This window comes from Aotus nancymaae, unplaced genomic scaffold, assembly GCF_030222135.1.
Source record: "Aotus nancymaae isolate 86718 unplaced genomic scaffold, 86718_ANA_hifiasm-v0.15.2.pri h1tg000003l, whole genome shotgun sequence".
Lineage (NCBI taxonomy): Eukaryota > Metazoa > Chordata > Mammalia > Primates > Aotidae > Aotus > Aotus nancymaae.
The window spans coordinates 55,932,134-55,950,918 of record NW_026988414.1 but is presented as its reverse complement, the minus strand read 5'-3'; the positions used below and the strand labels follow the sequence as shown (position 1 = coordinate 55,950,918).

Here is an 18,785-nt window from a genome sequence, read left to right as displayed (position 1 = left end):
ACTTTTTAAAGAAACTGATCACCCATGAGAAGTTTGAAAGTGCATGTGAAGAGCTAAATAATGCATTACTTCGGGAACAGCAGGCACAAATGCTATTGAATGAGCAGGCACAACTACAGGAATTGAATTACAGACTTGAATTGCACTCCAGTGAGGAAGCTGACAAAAACCAAACTCTTGGAGAAGCTGTTAAGGTAAGAGAATAAAGGGATATTTGCATAAAGCGATATTTTCTCTTTGTGTAGATCTTAGAGAGAATTATGATACATGTTGAATAGGGAATAGATCCCAAGATGTGAAATTTTATTCTGTGAGGATAGAATGAAACATGGTTCTGAGACCTCAGTTATAAGCCTGCATTCACATGTATTGAGAAGGTAAAAGTAGTCTTTACTTTCTAATTGAAAACAAAGTGAAGATCTTTTCCAGTAATAATAACAATTATTATTAACAATAAAATCATAAACAATAAATTTTTTGTTTCTTTTATCTTACTTATTTCTTCCTCTCTTTATATTTTGCTTTTCTTGTTTTGTACCCAACGGACATTGGAAGTTCCATGCATCTTTTGGATTCTGGAAAGTTTTGGTCTGGGTTGCTCTGATTCTTATGTAAGTGTATATGTGGAGAGGAAGGCGGTTTAGTTAGAAAGAATTCTTCTTTCTGTCAAATATTTGTGGCAAAGGTATTTCAAATGAAAAAAAAAGAAGCTATCATTTAAAAGTTGTCACTGAGAAAATTACATTAATGGATTTAGGACTAGTATTTTCTAGAAATGTTAGCTACAAAATATAATAGAATTCTAGTTTTTTATTATACAACTGTGGATTTTTCACTAGTGAGATTATATTCATTGGAATGGAACTAAATCCAGGGAAACAAAAATGATATAGTCTCTATATAGGCTATCACGCTTAATACAATTAATCAGCTCCAAGTTGGTATTAATGTATACAAATAGTATCTATTTATTCTAATATCTTAATAATACTATTATGATCACGATAAAATAGCAAAAATTTATTGTTAACTTCCTGTTTACTAGACACTATGCTAACTACTTTAAAATACTTATATAGTCTTCACACAAACTGTATGGAATTATTCCTGTTTTATAGATGAGAAAACAGGTACAGAAAGGTGACATAACTTACACATTTCTTAGTAAGTAATAGATCTAGGGAGTCAGATTTCACATGTTCCTCCTAACCACCACATCATATATTCCACCGGTTGATAGCGTACATTTGCCAGGCTCTGTGTAACTGTCTCTACATGAATTATGTTATTTCATTTTAAACTACCTTTGTGAGGGTAGGTACTATTATTATGATTTTGATTGTGGTTCTTTTTTTTTTTTGAGTAAATTGAGAGACTTCAATAAACTTGCCCAGGGTATCCTGGCCTGTAAATATTGAAATTGGGATTTAGTTTTTAGAAAAATTAGAAAGGATGGATATAAAATAACCTTTAGTCAGGGATGATTAAGCCTTACTACTGACGTATGGCCCTTCTGGGATCTCTACTGAATCACCCATATGATAAATGTAGACTCACCACTTGTCTTAAGGGGACTTGAATGATTCTCAGCCTTGGCGATATCTCTGGAAATTGCTTACTGCTTTGCTTTCTAGTTGCTCAATTGCCTTAACTTACAGATTTTTTACTATACACATTCACATCTTATTGTTCAAACAAAGACACAGGACACTTTAAGCTAGAATTATAGATTTATTTTTTAGGGTAATTTCTTCCTCTCCAGAACTCTGCATTATACTTTTTAGCCATCTCAGGCTCCTAGGTATCTGATCTCTGTCTTGTCATCTGACCAAGATTGTCATTTCTGCTTGGAATCTTCCTCCTTGCCCCATGGTCCAAAATATGCCTCCAGGAAGAAAGCCAGATGATTTTATAGCTCCTCTCATTTGTTTCTCTTATTAGGTTTTATTGTCCTATGCTGCTGGTTGTTCAGTATCTGAAAACAGTTGTTTTACATATTTTGTGCAGTTTTATCATTGTTTAAGGTGGAAAGGTTGATCTGGTTCCTGTTATTTCATCATGGCCAGAAGTGAAAAGCCTCCTCCACTAAAAAAAAAAAATCCATTTCTTTTTGATGCTACTTCTTTCTTTGTGAAACAGGCAAGTTCATATACTCTGAATGAAGGGGAATTTGGAGGGAAAAGGCAGCTGGAGAGCAGAGAAGATCTGAAATAATCACTTTAGAGAGGAGAGCAAGTCAACAGTAGAAATATAACTGGAGTGCTACACAGAAATACAAGCGAAGGGATCTTTTGAGAATTTATGGTAATACTAATTTGCCTAAGACATTTGAATGCTTAGATGTATGCCCTCAAAAATGAGTTCACGTTGTTTTTCAAGGATTGGGATTTGGTAGATACATTAGACAAGAAAACAGAGGGGCAAGGGATGATAGAGTCCAAACAAGAGTACTATTGAATAAATCGATAATTGGATGTAAGCTGGATTAAAAGAGAAGTAAAGAAGGGAGAGGGCTAGTAGACTGGGAGATCAGTGAATGGTTATATAATTTATTGTTGAACAACAAATCTGAAAGAACCATTGTTTGTTTTCAGAGAGCGAGGTGCTTGATTTCAGAGAGCAGGGTGCCTCAGTGATTTTGGAAGCAGAATAAGGTCAGGATATCACAAGCATAAAATTGGAGTATGGAGTGGAATTGAGTAGGTGAGATGAAGAGGTCAGGGAAACGGAGAGGTCAGAATTTTGATGGGCTGTCAGTATTGTCTTTCAAGTTACCCAGAATGATGGGATGTCGCCTGAGTCTATTTGAGCTGCTATAGCAAAATACAATAAACCAGATAGCTTATAAACAACAGAAATTTATTTCTCACAGTGCTAGATATTGGGAAGTCTAAGATCAAGGCACTAGTAGATTTGTCTGGTGAGGGCCTGGTTCCTCATAGATGGCACCCTCTTGCTGTCTCCTCATGTGGTGGAAAGTGGCAAGGCAGCTCTAGGCAGCTCTCTGAAGCTTATACTAGTCCCAGTTTTGAGGGCTCGTCCATTATGGTTTAGTGACCTCCTAAAGGTCCCACCTTTTAATGCCATCACCTTGGGAGTTAGGATTTCAACATATAAGTGTTTTTGGAACATAACAGTTACACCATAGAAAGTGGGTTTGGAGTTAGATAATGATTGTGAGCCAGGCACGTGTGGCTGAGAATTAGCATGAGTGATTTCTAATAGATAGTATTTTCAGTGTATGTAGTGGAGTCTAGTGTCTAAAGAAGCATTGTCCAATATGGTAGCCACTAGTCATGTGTGGCTATTTGAATTTAAATTAATTAAAATGAAATGAGATAATAAATTTCGTTCCTCAGTCTCACTAGCCACATTGCAAGTGCTCACTAGTTTCACGTGGCTAGTAACTGTCATATCAGCAGCACAGCTATAGAAAATGTTTATCATTACAGAAAATTCTATTGTACAGTGCTAATCAAGAGGACAGGTATCATGTGAAGTATCTAGGTCTGTAGTAGACCTGTTGAGCTTGGAAACAGAAACTTACCTGCAATATTCCTTCATGTAAGCAGAAAACTTTCAGAACCAGAGGGTTCAAAAGGCAAGATCTTTCTTTTGCTGATATTGAATTAATGAAACTTGTTAAATAGTTATAAAATTATCTAATAACCTTTATGTTAGTGAAGGAAAAGTTTTTTGAAGGCAAACACTATAGTTAGATACAGCATACCTCTCTTTATTGGAAACATTAGGTAAGTAAACATGCAACATATAGTATAGAAAAAAGCGGAACACATTAAAAGTCCCCCTGCCGCCCGACTTCCTTACTCCATTCTTGAGATGTTTCATATTGTTGACCTGGTCTGCAATATCTTTAGTGGTACTGGACCTCTGAGACTGTTATGTTAGGTATCATTACTTCATTTGGTATAGTTTAGAAGACACTGAAAGCTATATATCCAATGTATTTAATTTTTTTCCTTAACTTTATTAACTTTAAGTAAGTTTGAATTTAAATTTAGTTACTGTTTTTACTAACAATTTTTTGTCTTGAGTCCTGTCTTACATATTTTGATCCTTAAGTGACCTTAGATTCTGTTTGGTGGTAGGCACCCTATGTTAATTGAAGATATGGAAGAATGATTAAAATACATAGTTACTTCAATGATGGAGTCTACCTGTAGGTAAAATACAGGAGCTAATACAGAAATTTTTACCTTAAGATGTGTTATTTTACCTTTCTGGCATAATGCAGACAAGTAACGTGACCTTGGAAGGCATGTATTAAAGATAGCGCAACTACAAGATAGAACATGTGGGTATTGCAATCACCATTTAGGTGACAACTAAACACCAACCAGGATCATCTGTTTTGGAATTTATGTGATCAAAACTGTGGACATTATTGTGATTGAGCCATCATATATTTTTATTTGTTTTTTAGCTATAGCATCTAGGATTACCTTAACTAATAACAGTTTTCTTTGCTTTTCTCCTTCCCAGAAGTAACTGATATAAGTCTCTGTTTCTTTCTAGACATTTTATATACTTTTGCATGTATTTGTGTGTGTGCGTGTGTGTATGTGTGTGTGTGTGTATGTGTGTATAACTATATGATAATGTTGTATATTGTGTCTTTTTGTTCCAGAACATGGGCTAGAGGTCTACCCATTTATTATTCTAATTGATGTACAGAATTCTGTACTGTGAATAAGTCATTATTTATTTAGCTATTCGTCTGCTGATTGGCCTTTGGTTTTTGCCAATTTTTAAAATACTGTAGTTTTGAGTAAGGAGGCCAAATGCCTGATGGAGCCATGGTAGATCTAGTTCTGGTTCATATACAATAATTTTTAAATTTAATTTAGTAATAGGATCACTTTGCATTTACATACAAGTTGAAATAAGAAGGGGTCAGGATAATTAAATTTTAGAATAGGGACCTGTGATTTGCAGTTTCAATAAATGGAAGGCCTTGGGAATGGCATGGCCTCTTGACACTTGTGCAGTTCCTTTGGAAAGGGATAATTTTGCTAGTCGTAATTAACTCTGTCAGTTGTAGAGAAATATTGGAAAACAAAGCATCTGAAATAGCCCATTGATTTCACAGAATATTTTTATCTGTAGCTCGTACCAGCCTCGGGCTGGGCTCATCTTCTGAAAATCCATTGTCCCAAAATGAGTTGATTTCTCCCAGTTAGTCTACCAACTAGAATTTAATGATATGCTTCTTTGACTTGGTATATATTTCATGTTTATATCATCTGTTAAAAACAAGATTTTGGCCCATAGATAATATGCTGATGGAGTTGGGGAAGAGGAGTAAATTAGGTTCTTATAAATAAATATTTAGGAAATGATAGTAATTTGTGAATTTTTAGCAAATAATGGGAATAGTACAGAAACTGTTACTTCCTTGAAATGACATTGTTTATATGAAATTTTTTAAAAATGTTGCTCTCTGCCTACTAATTAAGATTAAGAATGGCTGAATAATTTGGGATTGAAATACAATTGTAGCTGTAGATTTTCCTTTTTTTTTCTGAGAAAAGTTAGATATCTTACCTTCTTATAACTTTCAATTACATATGAAATATACTAGATATTTTTATTATATATAGAAAAATTTAAAATATGTTTGCATTTATAGAATCATCTAATGAAGCAAAGAATCTTTTTTGTAAAGTCACAAATCTGATTTATCTTTCTGAAAAAATAAATCATCATGCAATTAATTAATACATATATTTGAGCCTTTATGTGAAAAGTATAGTACTTGGCTTCATGAAGAATATATATTAAATGTAATTAGAATATTGACATCCTAATGGTTGGTGAGATTTTGATATGACAATAGATGAGAACTTCTGAAGCTGGAGTGTTACAAAGTCTTACATTCTATGAATCGTCACAGTTTTCTAAGTCTGTCCATGAAAAATCTTGGACATTGGTCAAGTGAGACTGGCTTAGGGAGAAAAAATAAAGATTTATTCACATTACTGTCCCAGATCTTTTGTGTAACTTTGATCCAGCTCTTATTCACACATCCCTCTTCATCATTGTTTTGTGTCATCTGCTTACTTCTGCTATCTTGTCTTTTATCCCATCAAGCTCTTAGCAGCCTCATGGGGGTCTCAAGACTTATGCCTCTTCTTAGCCCCCTGTATAATTCCTTGCCTTCCTACAACTGCTTTGGGTTTTTCTCTCCTGTGTCTCATTATTAATAGAATGTGAACTCTGTGCTTTATTGTTTTCCATTCTCAAAAGTTAATTACATTTAGACCAGCATGGGGAAGAAGTAAAAAGAATATGTTTATAAAATTTCAAATGGAGTAATCTGCAAAGATAGTTTGGAGTATAGTAATTGTGGCAGAGGGTAACATTTTGTGAGTATTTACCTTCTTTTTATTTTAAATGTGTCCTAACGTTTATATTATTAATAAAATTATTTGCCATACTCTGAGGGTATAGAATGAAAATGTTGCATAAAGTAATATAGTCACTTAATTTTGAATAACTAGCCATATTTTCTCTGGTAAACCTTTAAACAAAAGAACTCCAACTCTCGTTTTCTTTAAAAAATGTAAAGATCTCTTAGTTGCCAAACCTTGGTTATAATAATAATTAACATCTATCGCATAACCCGTTTTCATGAAGTAGGATTATTAGCATCATTACTTAATTTAAAAGTCTTATCACTTTTTACTTTAATCCCATATATTTTTATCTTCCTAATGACTTATACCATTGAGACTTACAAGGTAGTCAATTATATTTCAAGGTCAGAGAAAAAGAATTAAGAAAACAACAGCTCTCAGACCACTTTTTAAAAATAATAATTTTAACAGAGAAGAGTCAAGCTAGAAGGTGAGAGATTCATAAAAAATTGTCACTTTCATTTTTGTCAGCCTGAACAACAGAAAATATGTAATAATGTAAAATATTCATGTTTTCTGTTTATTATGATGTCTTTTTTTTTCCTGCATATTCTGTAACCAGGAATGATTTGACTATACAAGTTTATGTTATAGGCAAACTTGTTTGTACATTTAATGCCCACTTTCTGTAACATGAAAAAATACAAAGTGCATTCTATACAATTGGCCCTGAGTGATGCAACACATAAATGCTTTGAGAGCAGTTACCAAAAATTATGCAGTTTATTATTTTTTTTTTAAGAAAGAAAGAAAAAAAAGAATAAAGAAGAGGAAGAAAAAGGAAGAGAAAGAGAGAGAGAGAATGGGAGTATTGCTTTCTTGCCCAGGCTAAAATGCAGTTTAGTAATGGGTATTGAAAATCTCTTTTATACCAATAATTATACTTAATGATGTAGACAGGAAGGAATAAGGGAAGAAAATAACAAACAAGCAGCCAACCAATATTTCATTTAAACCTATGAAATGCTATGCGATTACTGAGGAGTGATTTACTTCCAATTATGTAGTCACTTTTGGAATAGGTGTGAGGTGGTAATGTATGTTTTGTGTATTTGAAGTGGAGAGTTCTATAAATGTTTATTAAGTTTACTTGTTCTGGGTCTGAGTTCAAGTCCTGGATGTCCTTGTTAATTTTCTGTCTCGTTGATCTATAGCATCGTTAGCTCTTCTTGTTGCAATGATCCTTTTGCCATTATGTAATGTCCTTCTTTGCCTCTTTTGATCTTTGTTGCTTTAAAGTCTACTTTATCAGAGGCGAGAATTGTATCTCCTGCTTTTTATTTATTTGTTTATTTTTACTCTCTGTTTGGTTGGTAAATCTTCCTCCTTCTCTTTGTTTTGAGTCTTTGTGTATCCTTGCACGTGAGATGGGTCTGGATGCAGCATACCGATGGGTTTTGGCTTTTTATCCAATTAGAATATATATAAGTTTAATACTGCCATTTGATACTAGCTGGCTGTTTTGCCCATTAGTTGGTGTAAATATTTCATTGTGTTAATGCTCTTTGCTTTTTGATATATTTTTGGAAAAGCTGATATTAGTTGTTCCTTTTTATGTATAGTGCTTCTTTCAGAAGCTCTTGTAAAGCAGGCCTGGTGGTGGTGAAGTCTCTAAGTACTTGTATGTTCGCAAAAGATTTAATTTTTCCTTAGCTTGTAAAGCTTAGTTTGGCTGGATATGAAATTCTGGGTTGAAAGTTCTTTTCTTTAAGGATGTTAAATATTGGTCCCCACTCTTTTCTGGCTTGTAGGGTTTCTGCTGAGAGATCTGCTGTAAGTCTGATAGGTTTCCCTTTGTGGGTAACCTGACCTTTCTCTCTGGCTGCCCTTAGTATTTTCTCCTTCATTTCAACCCTAATAAATCTGGCGATTATGTGCCTTGGGGTTGGTCTTCTTGAAGAATATCTTTGTGGTGTTCTCTGTATTACCTGGAGTTGAATATTACCCTGCCTTGCTAGGTTGGGAAAGTTTTCCTGAATAATCTCCTGAAGAGTATTTTCCAGCTTGGATTCATTCTCTTCGTCACATTCAGGTACATCTATCAAACGTAAATTAGGTCTTTTCACATAGTCCCATATTTCCTGGAGACTTTGCTCATTCCTTTTTATCCTTTTTTCTCCAATCTTGTCTTCTCGTTTCATTTCACTAAGCTGGTCCTTGACATCTGATATCCTTTCTTCTGCTTGATCAATTTGACTGTTTAAACTTGTGCATACTTCGCGAAGTTCTTGTGTTGTGTTTTTCAGCTCCATCAATTCACTTATGTTCCTCTCTAAATTGTCCATTCTCGTTAACATTTTGTCAAACCTTTTTTCAAGGTTCTTAGTTTCTTTACATTGGGTTAGAACAAGTTCTTTTAATTCACAGAAGTTTCATATCACCCACCTTTTGAAACCTGCTTCTGTTATTGGAACACACTCATTCTCCATTAAGCCTTGTTCCATTACTGATGAGGAATTGCGATCCTCTATAGAGGGAGAGGCATTCTGATTTTGAGTATTCTCTGCCTTTTTAGGCTGGTTTCTTCCCTTCATTATATATTTATCCCTCTGTCATCTTTGTAATTGCCGACTTTCTAACTAGGTCTCTGAGAGGATGTCCAACTTGTTGATTCCCAGCGCCGAAATCTGAGCAATCCACTGTGCCGGCCAAAACAGCGGTGTTAAGATTGATGGTGCTTTTCTGCTCGGGAATCTCCAGACTCTGCACCAAGAACTGCCGCACTGAGGCGCCAGCAAAACCGCTGTGCCGGCCACAAGAGTCGCTCTGGCGACCCGTGGGGCTCCTCCACTGGGAATCTCTTGGTCCGTGAGCAACAAATATTTGTCTGAAAGTGTGGCGTCCTCTCGTTCTCTGCACTTTCACTGGGAGCTATGAGCCCGAGCTGCTAGTGATCAGCCATCTTGGATCTCGCTCCTGATGTCTTATTATGACATGATAATTTCCTTTTTTCAAAGTGGATGTTCTCATATACATTTAAAAAAAATGTTTTTTTCATGTTTGAATTTGTCCTCAATGAGTCATAATTTATGTTTTTTAATTGAGTACTACGTTTGATTAGATGATATTTTAAAATTAAAATACTTGAATTATACAGTTCAATTTTGTATAAACTTTTTTTTACAAATGTTGTATTTGTTTTTTAAATTACACCTGCTTATTGTAAGAAAAAAATTAATAACAGAATAAACAAAAATAACTTTATATAATCTCATCACTCACATATAAATATTATTATTGTTTTGGCAAATAAAAGTGGAAATATGCTATACGTAGTTTTGTATCTTGTTTTAGGGGCATGGGTGACATTATTTATACTTATATTTTCAAAGAATCATTCTGACATCTATTGAAGTATAGACTATAGGTATGCAAAAGTGGAAACAGAGAGACAGGTTAGGAAGCTAACAGTATAATCCAGTTCAGTTCTAAGAAGAATGGCTTAGGACAGAGTGGTAGGAGTAAAAAGAGGTTAGATTCTGCATGTATTTGCTTTTGAATGTAACACTTATGTAATTTTCTAATGGATTAGATATGAATGTCAAAGAGATGAATCAAGGACAATCCTGAGAAACTGTCTTCTTTTGTAAAGTGTCTGTTCATATCCTTTGCCCACTTTTGAATGGGATTGTTTGTTTTTTTCTTGTAAATCTGTTTTAGTTCTTTGTAGATTCTGAATATCAGCCCTTTGTCAGATGGGTGGATTGCAAAAATTTTTTCCCATTCTGTTGGTTGCTGATTCACTCTAATGACTGTGGGCTCTCTTTTGGTTCCATATGAAGTTTGAGGTGGTTTTTTTCCAGTTCTGTGAAGAAGGTCATTGATAGCTTGATGGGGATAGCATTGAATCTGTAAATTACTTTGGGCAGTATGGCCATTTTCACGATATTGATTCTTCCTAACCATAAGCATGGAATGTTTCTCCATCTGTTTGTGTCCTCTCTTATTTGCTGGAGCAGTGGTTTGTAGTTCTCCTTGAAGAGGTCCTTTATGTTCTTTGTTAGTTGTATTCCTAGGTATTTTATTCTCTTTGTAGCAATTGCGAATGGCAGTTCGTTCTTGATTTAACTCTCTTTAAGTCTGTTATTGGTGTATAGGAATGCTTGTGATTTTTGCACATTGATTTTGTATCCTGAGATTTTGCTGAAGTTGCCTATCAGTTTCAGGAGATTTTGGGCTGAGACGATGGGGTCTTCTAAAAACACAATCATGTCGTCTGCAAATAGAGACAATTTGACTTCCTCCTTTCCTATTTGAATACGCTTTATTTCTTTTTCTTGCCTAATTGCTCTGGCTAGAACTTGCAATACTATATTGAATAGGAGTGGCGAGAGAGGGCATTCTTGTCTAGTGCCAGATTTCAAAGGGAATGCTTCCAGTTTTTGCCCATTCAGTATGATATTGGCTGTGGGTTTGTTGTAAATAGCTTTTATTATTTTGAGATACGTTCCATCAATACCTAGTTTATTGAGGGTTTTTAGCATAAAGGGCTGTTGAATTTTTTCAAAGGCCTTCTCTGCATCAATTGAGATAATCATGTGGTTTTCGTCTTTGGTTCTATTTATGTGGTGAAATATGTTTATAGACTTGCGTATGTTGAACCAGGCTTGCATCCCCGGGATGAAGCCTAATTGACCATGGTGGATAAGCTTTTTGATGTGCTGTTGCAATCGGTGTGCCAGTATTTTATTGAAGATTTTTGCATCTATGTTCATCATGGATATTGGCCTGAAGTTTTCTTTCCTTGTTGAGTCTCTGCCGGGTTTTGGTATCAGGATGATGTTGGTCTCATAAAATGATCTGGGAAGGATTCCCTCTTTTTGGATTGTTTGGAATAGTTTCAGAAGGAATGGTACCAGCTCATCTTTGTATGTCTGGTAGAATTCGGCTGTGAACACGTCTGGACCTGGGCTTTTTTTGGGTGGTAGTCTCTTAATTGCTGCCTCGACTTCTGCCCTTGTTATTGGTCTATTCAGGGTTTCAACTTCTTCCTGGTTTAGGCTTGGGAGTGTGGAAGTGTCCAGGAATTTATCCATTTCTTCCAGGTTTACTGGTTTATGTGCATAGAGTTGTTTGTAATAATCTCTGATGATGGTTTGTATTTCTGTGGAATCTGTGGTGATAACCCCTTTATCGTTTTTTATTGCATCTATTTGATTATTCTCTCTTTTCTTTTTTATTCATCTGGCTAGTGGTCTGTCTGTTTTGTTGATCTTTTCAAAAAACCAGCTCCTGGATTTATTGATTTTTTGAAGGGTTTTTTGTGTCTCTATCTCCTTCAGTTCTGCTCTGATCTTAGTTATTTCTTGTCTTCTCCTAGGTTTTGAGTTTTTTTGATCTTGCTCCTCTAGCTCTTTCAATTTTGACGATAGGGTGTCTATTTTAGATCTTTCCTTACTTCTCATGTGGGCATTTATTGCTATATATTTTCCTCTAGACACTTCTTTAAATGTGTCCCAGAGATTCGGATGCGTTGTGTCTTCATTCTCGTTGGTTTCTAAGAACATCTTTATATCTGCCTTCATTTCATTGTCTATCCAGTCAACATTCAAGAGCCAGTTGTTCAGTTTCCATGAAGCTGTGCGGTTCTGAGTCAGTTTCTGTATTCTGAGTTCTAACTTGATTGCACTGTGGTCCGAGATACTGTTTGTTATGATTTCTGTTCTTTTGCATTTGCTGAGGAGTGATTTACTTCCAATTATGTGGTCAGTTTTAGAGTAGGTGTGATATGGTGCTGAGAAGAATGTATATTCTGTGGATTTGGGGTGCAGAGTTCTGTAAATGTCTATTAGGTTTGCTTGGTCCAGGCTTGAGTTCAAGTCCTGGACATCCTTGTTAGTTTTCTGTCTCGTTGATCTGTCTAATATTGACAATGGTGTGTTGAAGTCTCCCACTATTATTGTGTGGGAGTCTAGGTCTCTTTGTAAGTCATTAAGAACTTGCTTTATGTATCTGGGTGCTCCTGTATTGGGTGCACATATATTTAGGATCGTTAACTCTTCTTGTTACATTGATCCTTTTACCATTATGTAATGTCCTTCTTTGTCTCTTTTGATCTTTGTTGGTTTAAAGTCTATTTTATCAGAGATGAGAATTGCAACTCCTGCTTTTTTTTTGCTCTCCATTTGCTTGGTAAATCTTCCTCCATCCCTTTATTTTGAGCCTTTGTGTATCCTTGCATGTGAGATGGGTTTCCTGGATACAGCACACTGATGGGTTTTGGCTTTTTATCCAATTTTGCCAGTCTGTGTCTTTTGATTGGGGCATTTAGTCCATTTACATTTAGGGTTAATATTGTTATGTGTGAATTTGATACTGCCATTTTGATGCTAGCTGGCTGTTTTGTCCTTTAGTCGATGAAGTTTCTTCATTGTGTTGATGCTCTTTACCATTTGGTATGTTTTTGGAGTGGCTGGTACTGGTTCCTCCTTTCTATGTTGAGTGCTTCTTTCAGGAACTCTGGTAAAGCAAGCCTAGTCATGATGAAATCTCTGAGTACCTACTTGTTTGTATAGGATTTTATTTCTCGTTCACTTATGAAGCTTAGTTTGGCTGTATAGGAAATTCTGGGTTGAAAGTTCTTTTCTTTAAGTATGTTGAATATTGGCCCCCACACTCTTCTGGCTTGTAGGGTTTCTGCTGAGAGATGTGCTGTGAGTCTGATGGGCTTCCCTTTGTGGGTAACCCAGCCTTTCTCTCTGGCTGCCCTTAGCATTTTCTCCTTCATTTCAACCCTGGTGAATCTGGCGATTATGTGCCTTGGGGTTGCTCTTCTTGAGCAATATCTTTGTAGTGTTCTCTATATTTCCTGGACTTGAATATTGGCTGAACTTGCTAGGTTGGGGAAGTTTTCCTGGATAATATCCTGAAGAGTATTTTCCAGCTTGGAATCATTCTCTCTGTCACATTCAGGTACTCCTATCAAACATAGATTAGGTCTTTTCACATAGTCCCATATTTCTTGGAGAGTTTGTTCAATCCTTTTTATCCTTTTTTTCTCTAATCTTGCCTTCTCATTTTATTTCATTGAGTTGATATTTAACCTCTGATATCCTTTCTTCTGCTTGGTTGATTCAGCTGTTGAAACTTGTGTATGCTCCGCAAAATTCTCATGTTGTGTTTTTCAGCTCCATCAATTCACTTATATTCCTCTCTAAGTTGTTTATTCTCATTAGCATTTCGTCAAATCTTTTTTCAAGGTTCTTAGTTTCTTTGCATTGGGTTAGAACATGTTCTTTTAGCTCAGTGAAGTTTCTTATTACCCACCTTCTGAAGCCTGTTTCTGTGAATTCATCACACTCATTCTCCATCCAGCCTTGTTCCCTTGCTGGTGAGGAGTTGTGATTCCTTGTAGGAAGAGAGGCGTTCTGGTTTTGGGTGTTTTCATCCTTGTTGCACTGGTTTCTTCCCATCTTTGTGGATTTATCTACTTGTCGTCTTTGTAGTTGTTGGCTTTCAGATTGGGTCTCTGAGTGGATGTTCAGTTTGTTGATGACGAAGTTATTTCTTTCTGTTTCTTAGTTTTCCTTCTAACAGTCTGGCCCCTCTGCTGTAGGACTACTAAGGTCCACTCCAGGCCCTGCTTGCCTGGGGATCACCTGCAGCAGCTGCAGAACAGTAAGGGTTGCTACCAGTTTCTTCTTCTGCTATCTTTGTCACAGAAGGATACCCGCCAGATGTCAATCTGAGCTCTCCTTTATGAGGTGACTCTTTGGATATATGTGGGTCAGGGAGCTGCTTGAGGAGACAGTCTGTCCTTTATAGGTAATCGAGTGCTGAGCTGTGAGCTCCATTGTTCATTCAGAGCTGCTTGGCAGGCACATTTAAGTCTGCTGCAACAGAACTCATAAACTCCCCCTTTTTTTTTCCCCAGGTGCTCTGTCCCAGGAAGGTAGGGCTTTATTTATCAGTTTCTGTCATGCTGCTGCCTTTTTTCAGGGCTGCCCTGCCCAGCAAGAGGCAGCCTAGTCACTGTCTGCCTGCAGAGGCTTTGCTGAGCTGCTGTGGGTTCCCCCCAGTTGCCGTGTGAACTTCCCTGCAGTCCTGTTTATACGAGTATAGTTAGAACTGCCTTGGCAATGGCAGCCCACCTCTGTAATTGTGTGCTTCCTTGGCAATGGCGGGCTACCTCAGCAATGGCGGATTAGCTCCATAGTGGTGGACTGCCTCGGTAATGGCGGACGCCCCTCCCACACAGAGCTGGACCCTCCCAGGTTCAGCTGTGCTTGCTGTGAAACTCTCAATCCAGAGCATTTCAGATTGCTGTTTTTTTGTGGGGGTGGGACCAGCTGAGCCTGATCACCTGGCTCCCTGCCTCAGACCCCCTTTTGTTTTTTCAGTTGAATGGCTGACTCTGCCTCCCAGGTGTTCCAGTCGCCTGTTGAAAAGGTGCCGGGATCTGGTGATTTCCCATGTAACAACCCACTGTGCTGGCTGAAACAGCTGCGCTGAGACTCATGGCGCTTTTTTGCCTGGGAATCTCTTGGCCTGGCTCCCTGTTTCAGTCCCCTTTTTTATCAGTTGAATGGGTGACTCTGTCTCCCAAGAGCTCCAATTGCCAGCTAAAAGAGCGATGACCTGGACCTGTGTATTTTGTGCAGAGACCTGGCTTGCCAGCCAAAACAGCCATGCCGGCCAAAACAGCCGCACTGGCAACCCTTGGGGCTCTCTGCCTGGTAATCTCCTTGTCTGTGGGCAATAAAAATCCATCTGTAAATGTGGCGTCCACTCACCCTCTGCGCTTTCACTAGGAGCTGCAATCCTGAGCTGCTCCTAATCGGCCATCTTGGATCCGTCCATGTGTGTTTCTTTAAGGCTATGGATGTTTTTTCAGTTCTGGTGTTTTTCTGAGAGGGTGTGTAAGAGTACTTGTCTAATTCTATTCTCATCGGCATTGGCTATCATTAGCTGTTACCATTAAAACACCAATAACAACAAATCAAAACCAAGAACCTTTGCCAGTGTGACAGATAAGAAAAGGTATATTGTCTTGCTTCGCATTAAGCATAAAAAGGAATAATAAATTTTTTTCATAGGTGTTTTCTGTTTATATACTTTACGTAAAGTTAATTTGTTATTTGTAGTGTAGTTTGAGAAAAGAGTACTAACATTACTGAGCATATATACTTTGGTTAGGCACATTGCAAGGCACTTCATATTATTTTACTTAACAGTCACAATGTTAAGATTGCAGAAAGAAAAATACTTGCAAAGAACTTGACCATACACATGAGAATGCTGCTTTATATAAAAGCCAAATATATTTTTAATGTTACGTGAAAGGCTTGATTCCCTTTGGGCCCTTCACAGTTTCAAAGAATGCTACTGTTGGAAATGAAAATTCTAATTTTAGTTTGTCATAGCAGATTTTTGTATTTTATATTTAAGAAAAATAAAATGCTTTACACCTATTTAAAGGGACAGTTGATAATGTGATGTTTTCTTTATGTTTATAAGAATATTTTCATGACAAAAAAAAAATTTCCCTTTTATCAAAATCATTCTTAGGTAAATTTTAGAACAGACATTGCTAGACTTGAAATTATGCATTCTTGTTACTTGTCATATGTTGCCCACTTAAAGAAAACTTAATAGCATTGAATCTGATTTCCCCTATCAAGCCACTTAGTCATATTCTGAATTCATCAGGCTACACAGTAGAGAATTTTTTTTCCTGAGCTTTACAAGAAGTTGTACCATTTATTATCAAAATTCTCATTTTATTAAATGAAAAAACATGACATTGGCTTTTCACTTTTCAAACCATGTATCTATATTTATCTCTATACACATGCACATACTCAGTTACATGTGTATACATACACCATACATTTTATATAAATACATTATAGGTTTCACTTATATGCCTATAGACAATATCAAAATTTATACACAACACATAATTATATATATAATTACACATTTACTTATGTATTAATTTTATATGTAAATAAATATATATGTATATGTATGTATATCAGGATGTTTATTGTTGAAAATATATTCTGTGACATGCTTTGGGTGTGGTTGTTGTAATTTGTGTGTTCAGTGTCCTATTGGCGCTTTGCTTTTACATCCCTTTCAACAGTTACTGGTATGATGCCCCCAGGTATTCGCAAGTACTTTGATTCATATGATCTCATGGTCTGAATTTACAAAGCCTGTTTTAGCTAAGGTCAAGATTAGAATTATGACTTTAATAAACTACAATTTTGTAGTTAAAAAACATCTTTTATTAAAATAGATGAACAGAACAACATATATACAGGAAGTTGGCTGATATCTATCATGCGAACTCTTTAAGAAACAACTATCTTTGTACAATGAGGTGCCTTTCTTATTAATATTTTACTTTTGTCTATCCCTAGATTTATCATAGTACTTTGATTAGAATGGTCCCTTCTAATTTACTCTGACAGCCTCTGGTGGTCAAGTCATTGTCTGATTCCAAGGTGGCTCACAGTGCTATTAGGAAGTGGTCATTATCTACATGGCTTTAGATGTCAGGCCAGTTTGCTATTAAAATGGTTCCTTTCCTCTTGAGTTCTCAGATTGAATGATGGTGATACATTTATTATACTTAGAGAAGTAATACTATTGAAGAGATTGAAAGAGTTTTTACTTTCTCCTGCTCTAACTCTCCCAAGGTTGCTCTTGTGGTATGGAACCATCATTCTCAGCAAACTGACACAAGAACAGAAAATCAAAGACTGCATGTTCTCACTTATAGGTGGGTGTTGAACAATGCACATGGACACAGGGAAGGAAGCATCACACACTGGGGTCTGTAGGGTGGAAATTGAGGAGGGACAGTGGGGGGTGGGGAGTTGGGGAGAGATAGCTTGGGGAGAAATGCCAGATATAGATGATGGGGAGGAAGGCAACGCATCACACTGCCATGTGTGTACCTATGCAACAATCTTGCAGGTTCCTCACTTGTACCCCAAAACCTAAAATGTTAAAAAAAAAAAGAATAGAAAAAAAGAGAATCAACCTCAGATTTTCTTCTTCATCCACTTGTGACTGAATTTCAGATGAGAATATTTTTCTAGTTTACACTATTAGAAATAGAACCTATTAATTTGCCTTGTGTTTGTAGAATTAGATTGCTATAGTCTCCTGCATTAAAGACATCAATCACATGTTGATAACTAAAAATATAGACAAGGAGTAGATGATTTAAGACAATGCATAGATCAATATTAGTTCAGAGAATATTTCTTTAATAATGTAGGTAGAAGGAAAATAGAGCTATCACGTCTTTGCATTCTCATAAGGATCCTGAGTTATGCTAATAATGTAACCATTATAAAATGGATGCTTTAAGTGGATGTGGATTCTCTGTAATCCTCTAATTTCCTGGAAATACATATATAATAATAAATAAATATAAATTATACATAGAAAGTTAATTAAGGATCAGAGTTTTAATAAATTGGTCCAATGTCACCTATTAGTAAATTTTGGAGTCAAAACTTGAACTCAGTTTTTGGTGGTCTAGTGGCTAGGGAGAAAAAGAACTTGAACTCAGAATTGCTCAACTTCATCACCCTCCCTGTTTCCAATATATGGTTTTCTTTCAAGTTTGGGGCATTTTCTAAGATTTTTTTTTTTTTTAAAGAAAATTGTTTAAAATAGGAATGGAAATTGGAGTAATTCTAGAAGTGTCTTAATCTGCAGCTAATAGCAGCTATTTATCTGTCAAATTATTTATTTCAAATGAGTATAATTTAGACTACTTGAAGTTCAGTTCAATATTGGTGGTAGGAGAGCACCAAAATGAGGTAGATCCTAAGCTTCCAGAGGATTAACGTTTTTACTTTGTGAAATGATACTCCATAGATTTCAAAATTCAATCTCATTTTCTCTTATTTGGATTTCTCTTCTTTCTTTCTGGAACATCTATTAGGCTGTCAGAAGTTGAATATCCTGGTTCTATCCTCTATGGCTCTTATATTTTAAAAATATTTTCTGTCTTCTTATTTTAGATTCTGGTAGCTTCTCTTCACTCTTTCTGTTGAAATGCTTTATATGGTAGGCATATTTTAATTTCTCAGAATTGCTTTTAATTTCTCATTCTCTTTTCATGGCATCTTTTTTAAAGTTTCTGTATTTTCTTAAATTATAGTTTTTAACACTGCATGTTTAACAAGCAAATAACAATAAACAATTATTTAAGTTCTCTGAATTATCTTTCTTCTGAGATCTTCATATGTTCTTCCATTTGTTTTTGTTGATCCCCTTGTTTTATGCTGAAGGCCATGGAAGATTATAATTTCCAAAAATGGCCACAGCAATATTTCTGATCCCGCAAGTGCTTCTAGAATCTTGCTACTCCCATATCAAGAT

The 18,785-nt window shown here is 36.0% G+C and overlaps 1 protein-coding gene across 13 annotated transcripts in view; it reads left to right on the top strand.

The window, feature by feature from the left end:
* The window catches only part of CCDC171 (coiled-coil domain containing 171), a 408,737-nt gene that overhangs the window by 185,043 nt on the left and 204,909 nt on the right, over positions 1-18,785 (top strand). For 11 of the 13 annotated variants that reach the window (XR_010344271.1, XR_001107639.2, XM_064381348.1 and 8 more), the window contains one exon: positions 12-194. Coding sequence is in view for 11 of the 13 variants with exons in the window: in XM_064381348.1 (XP_064237418.1) it covers positions 12-194 (183 nt within the window). In the remaining 2 variants the exon portion in view is untranslated. Of the gene's footprint in view, positions 1-11; positions 195-555; positions 612-9,020; positions 9,085-18,785 lie in introns of those variants that run through there. The other 2 variants (XM_064381364.1, XM_064381374.1) reach the window with 2 other exon arrangements.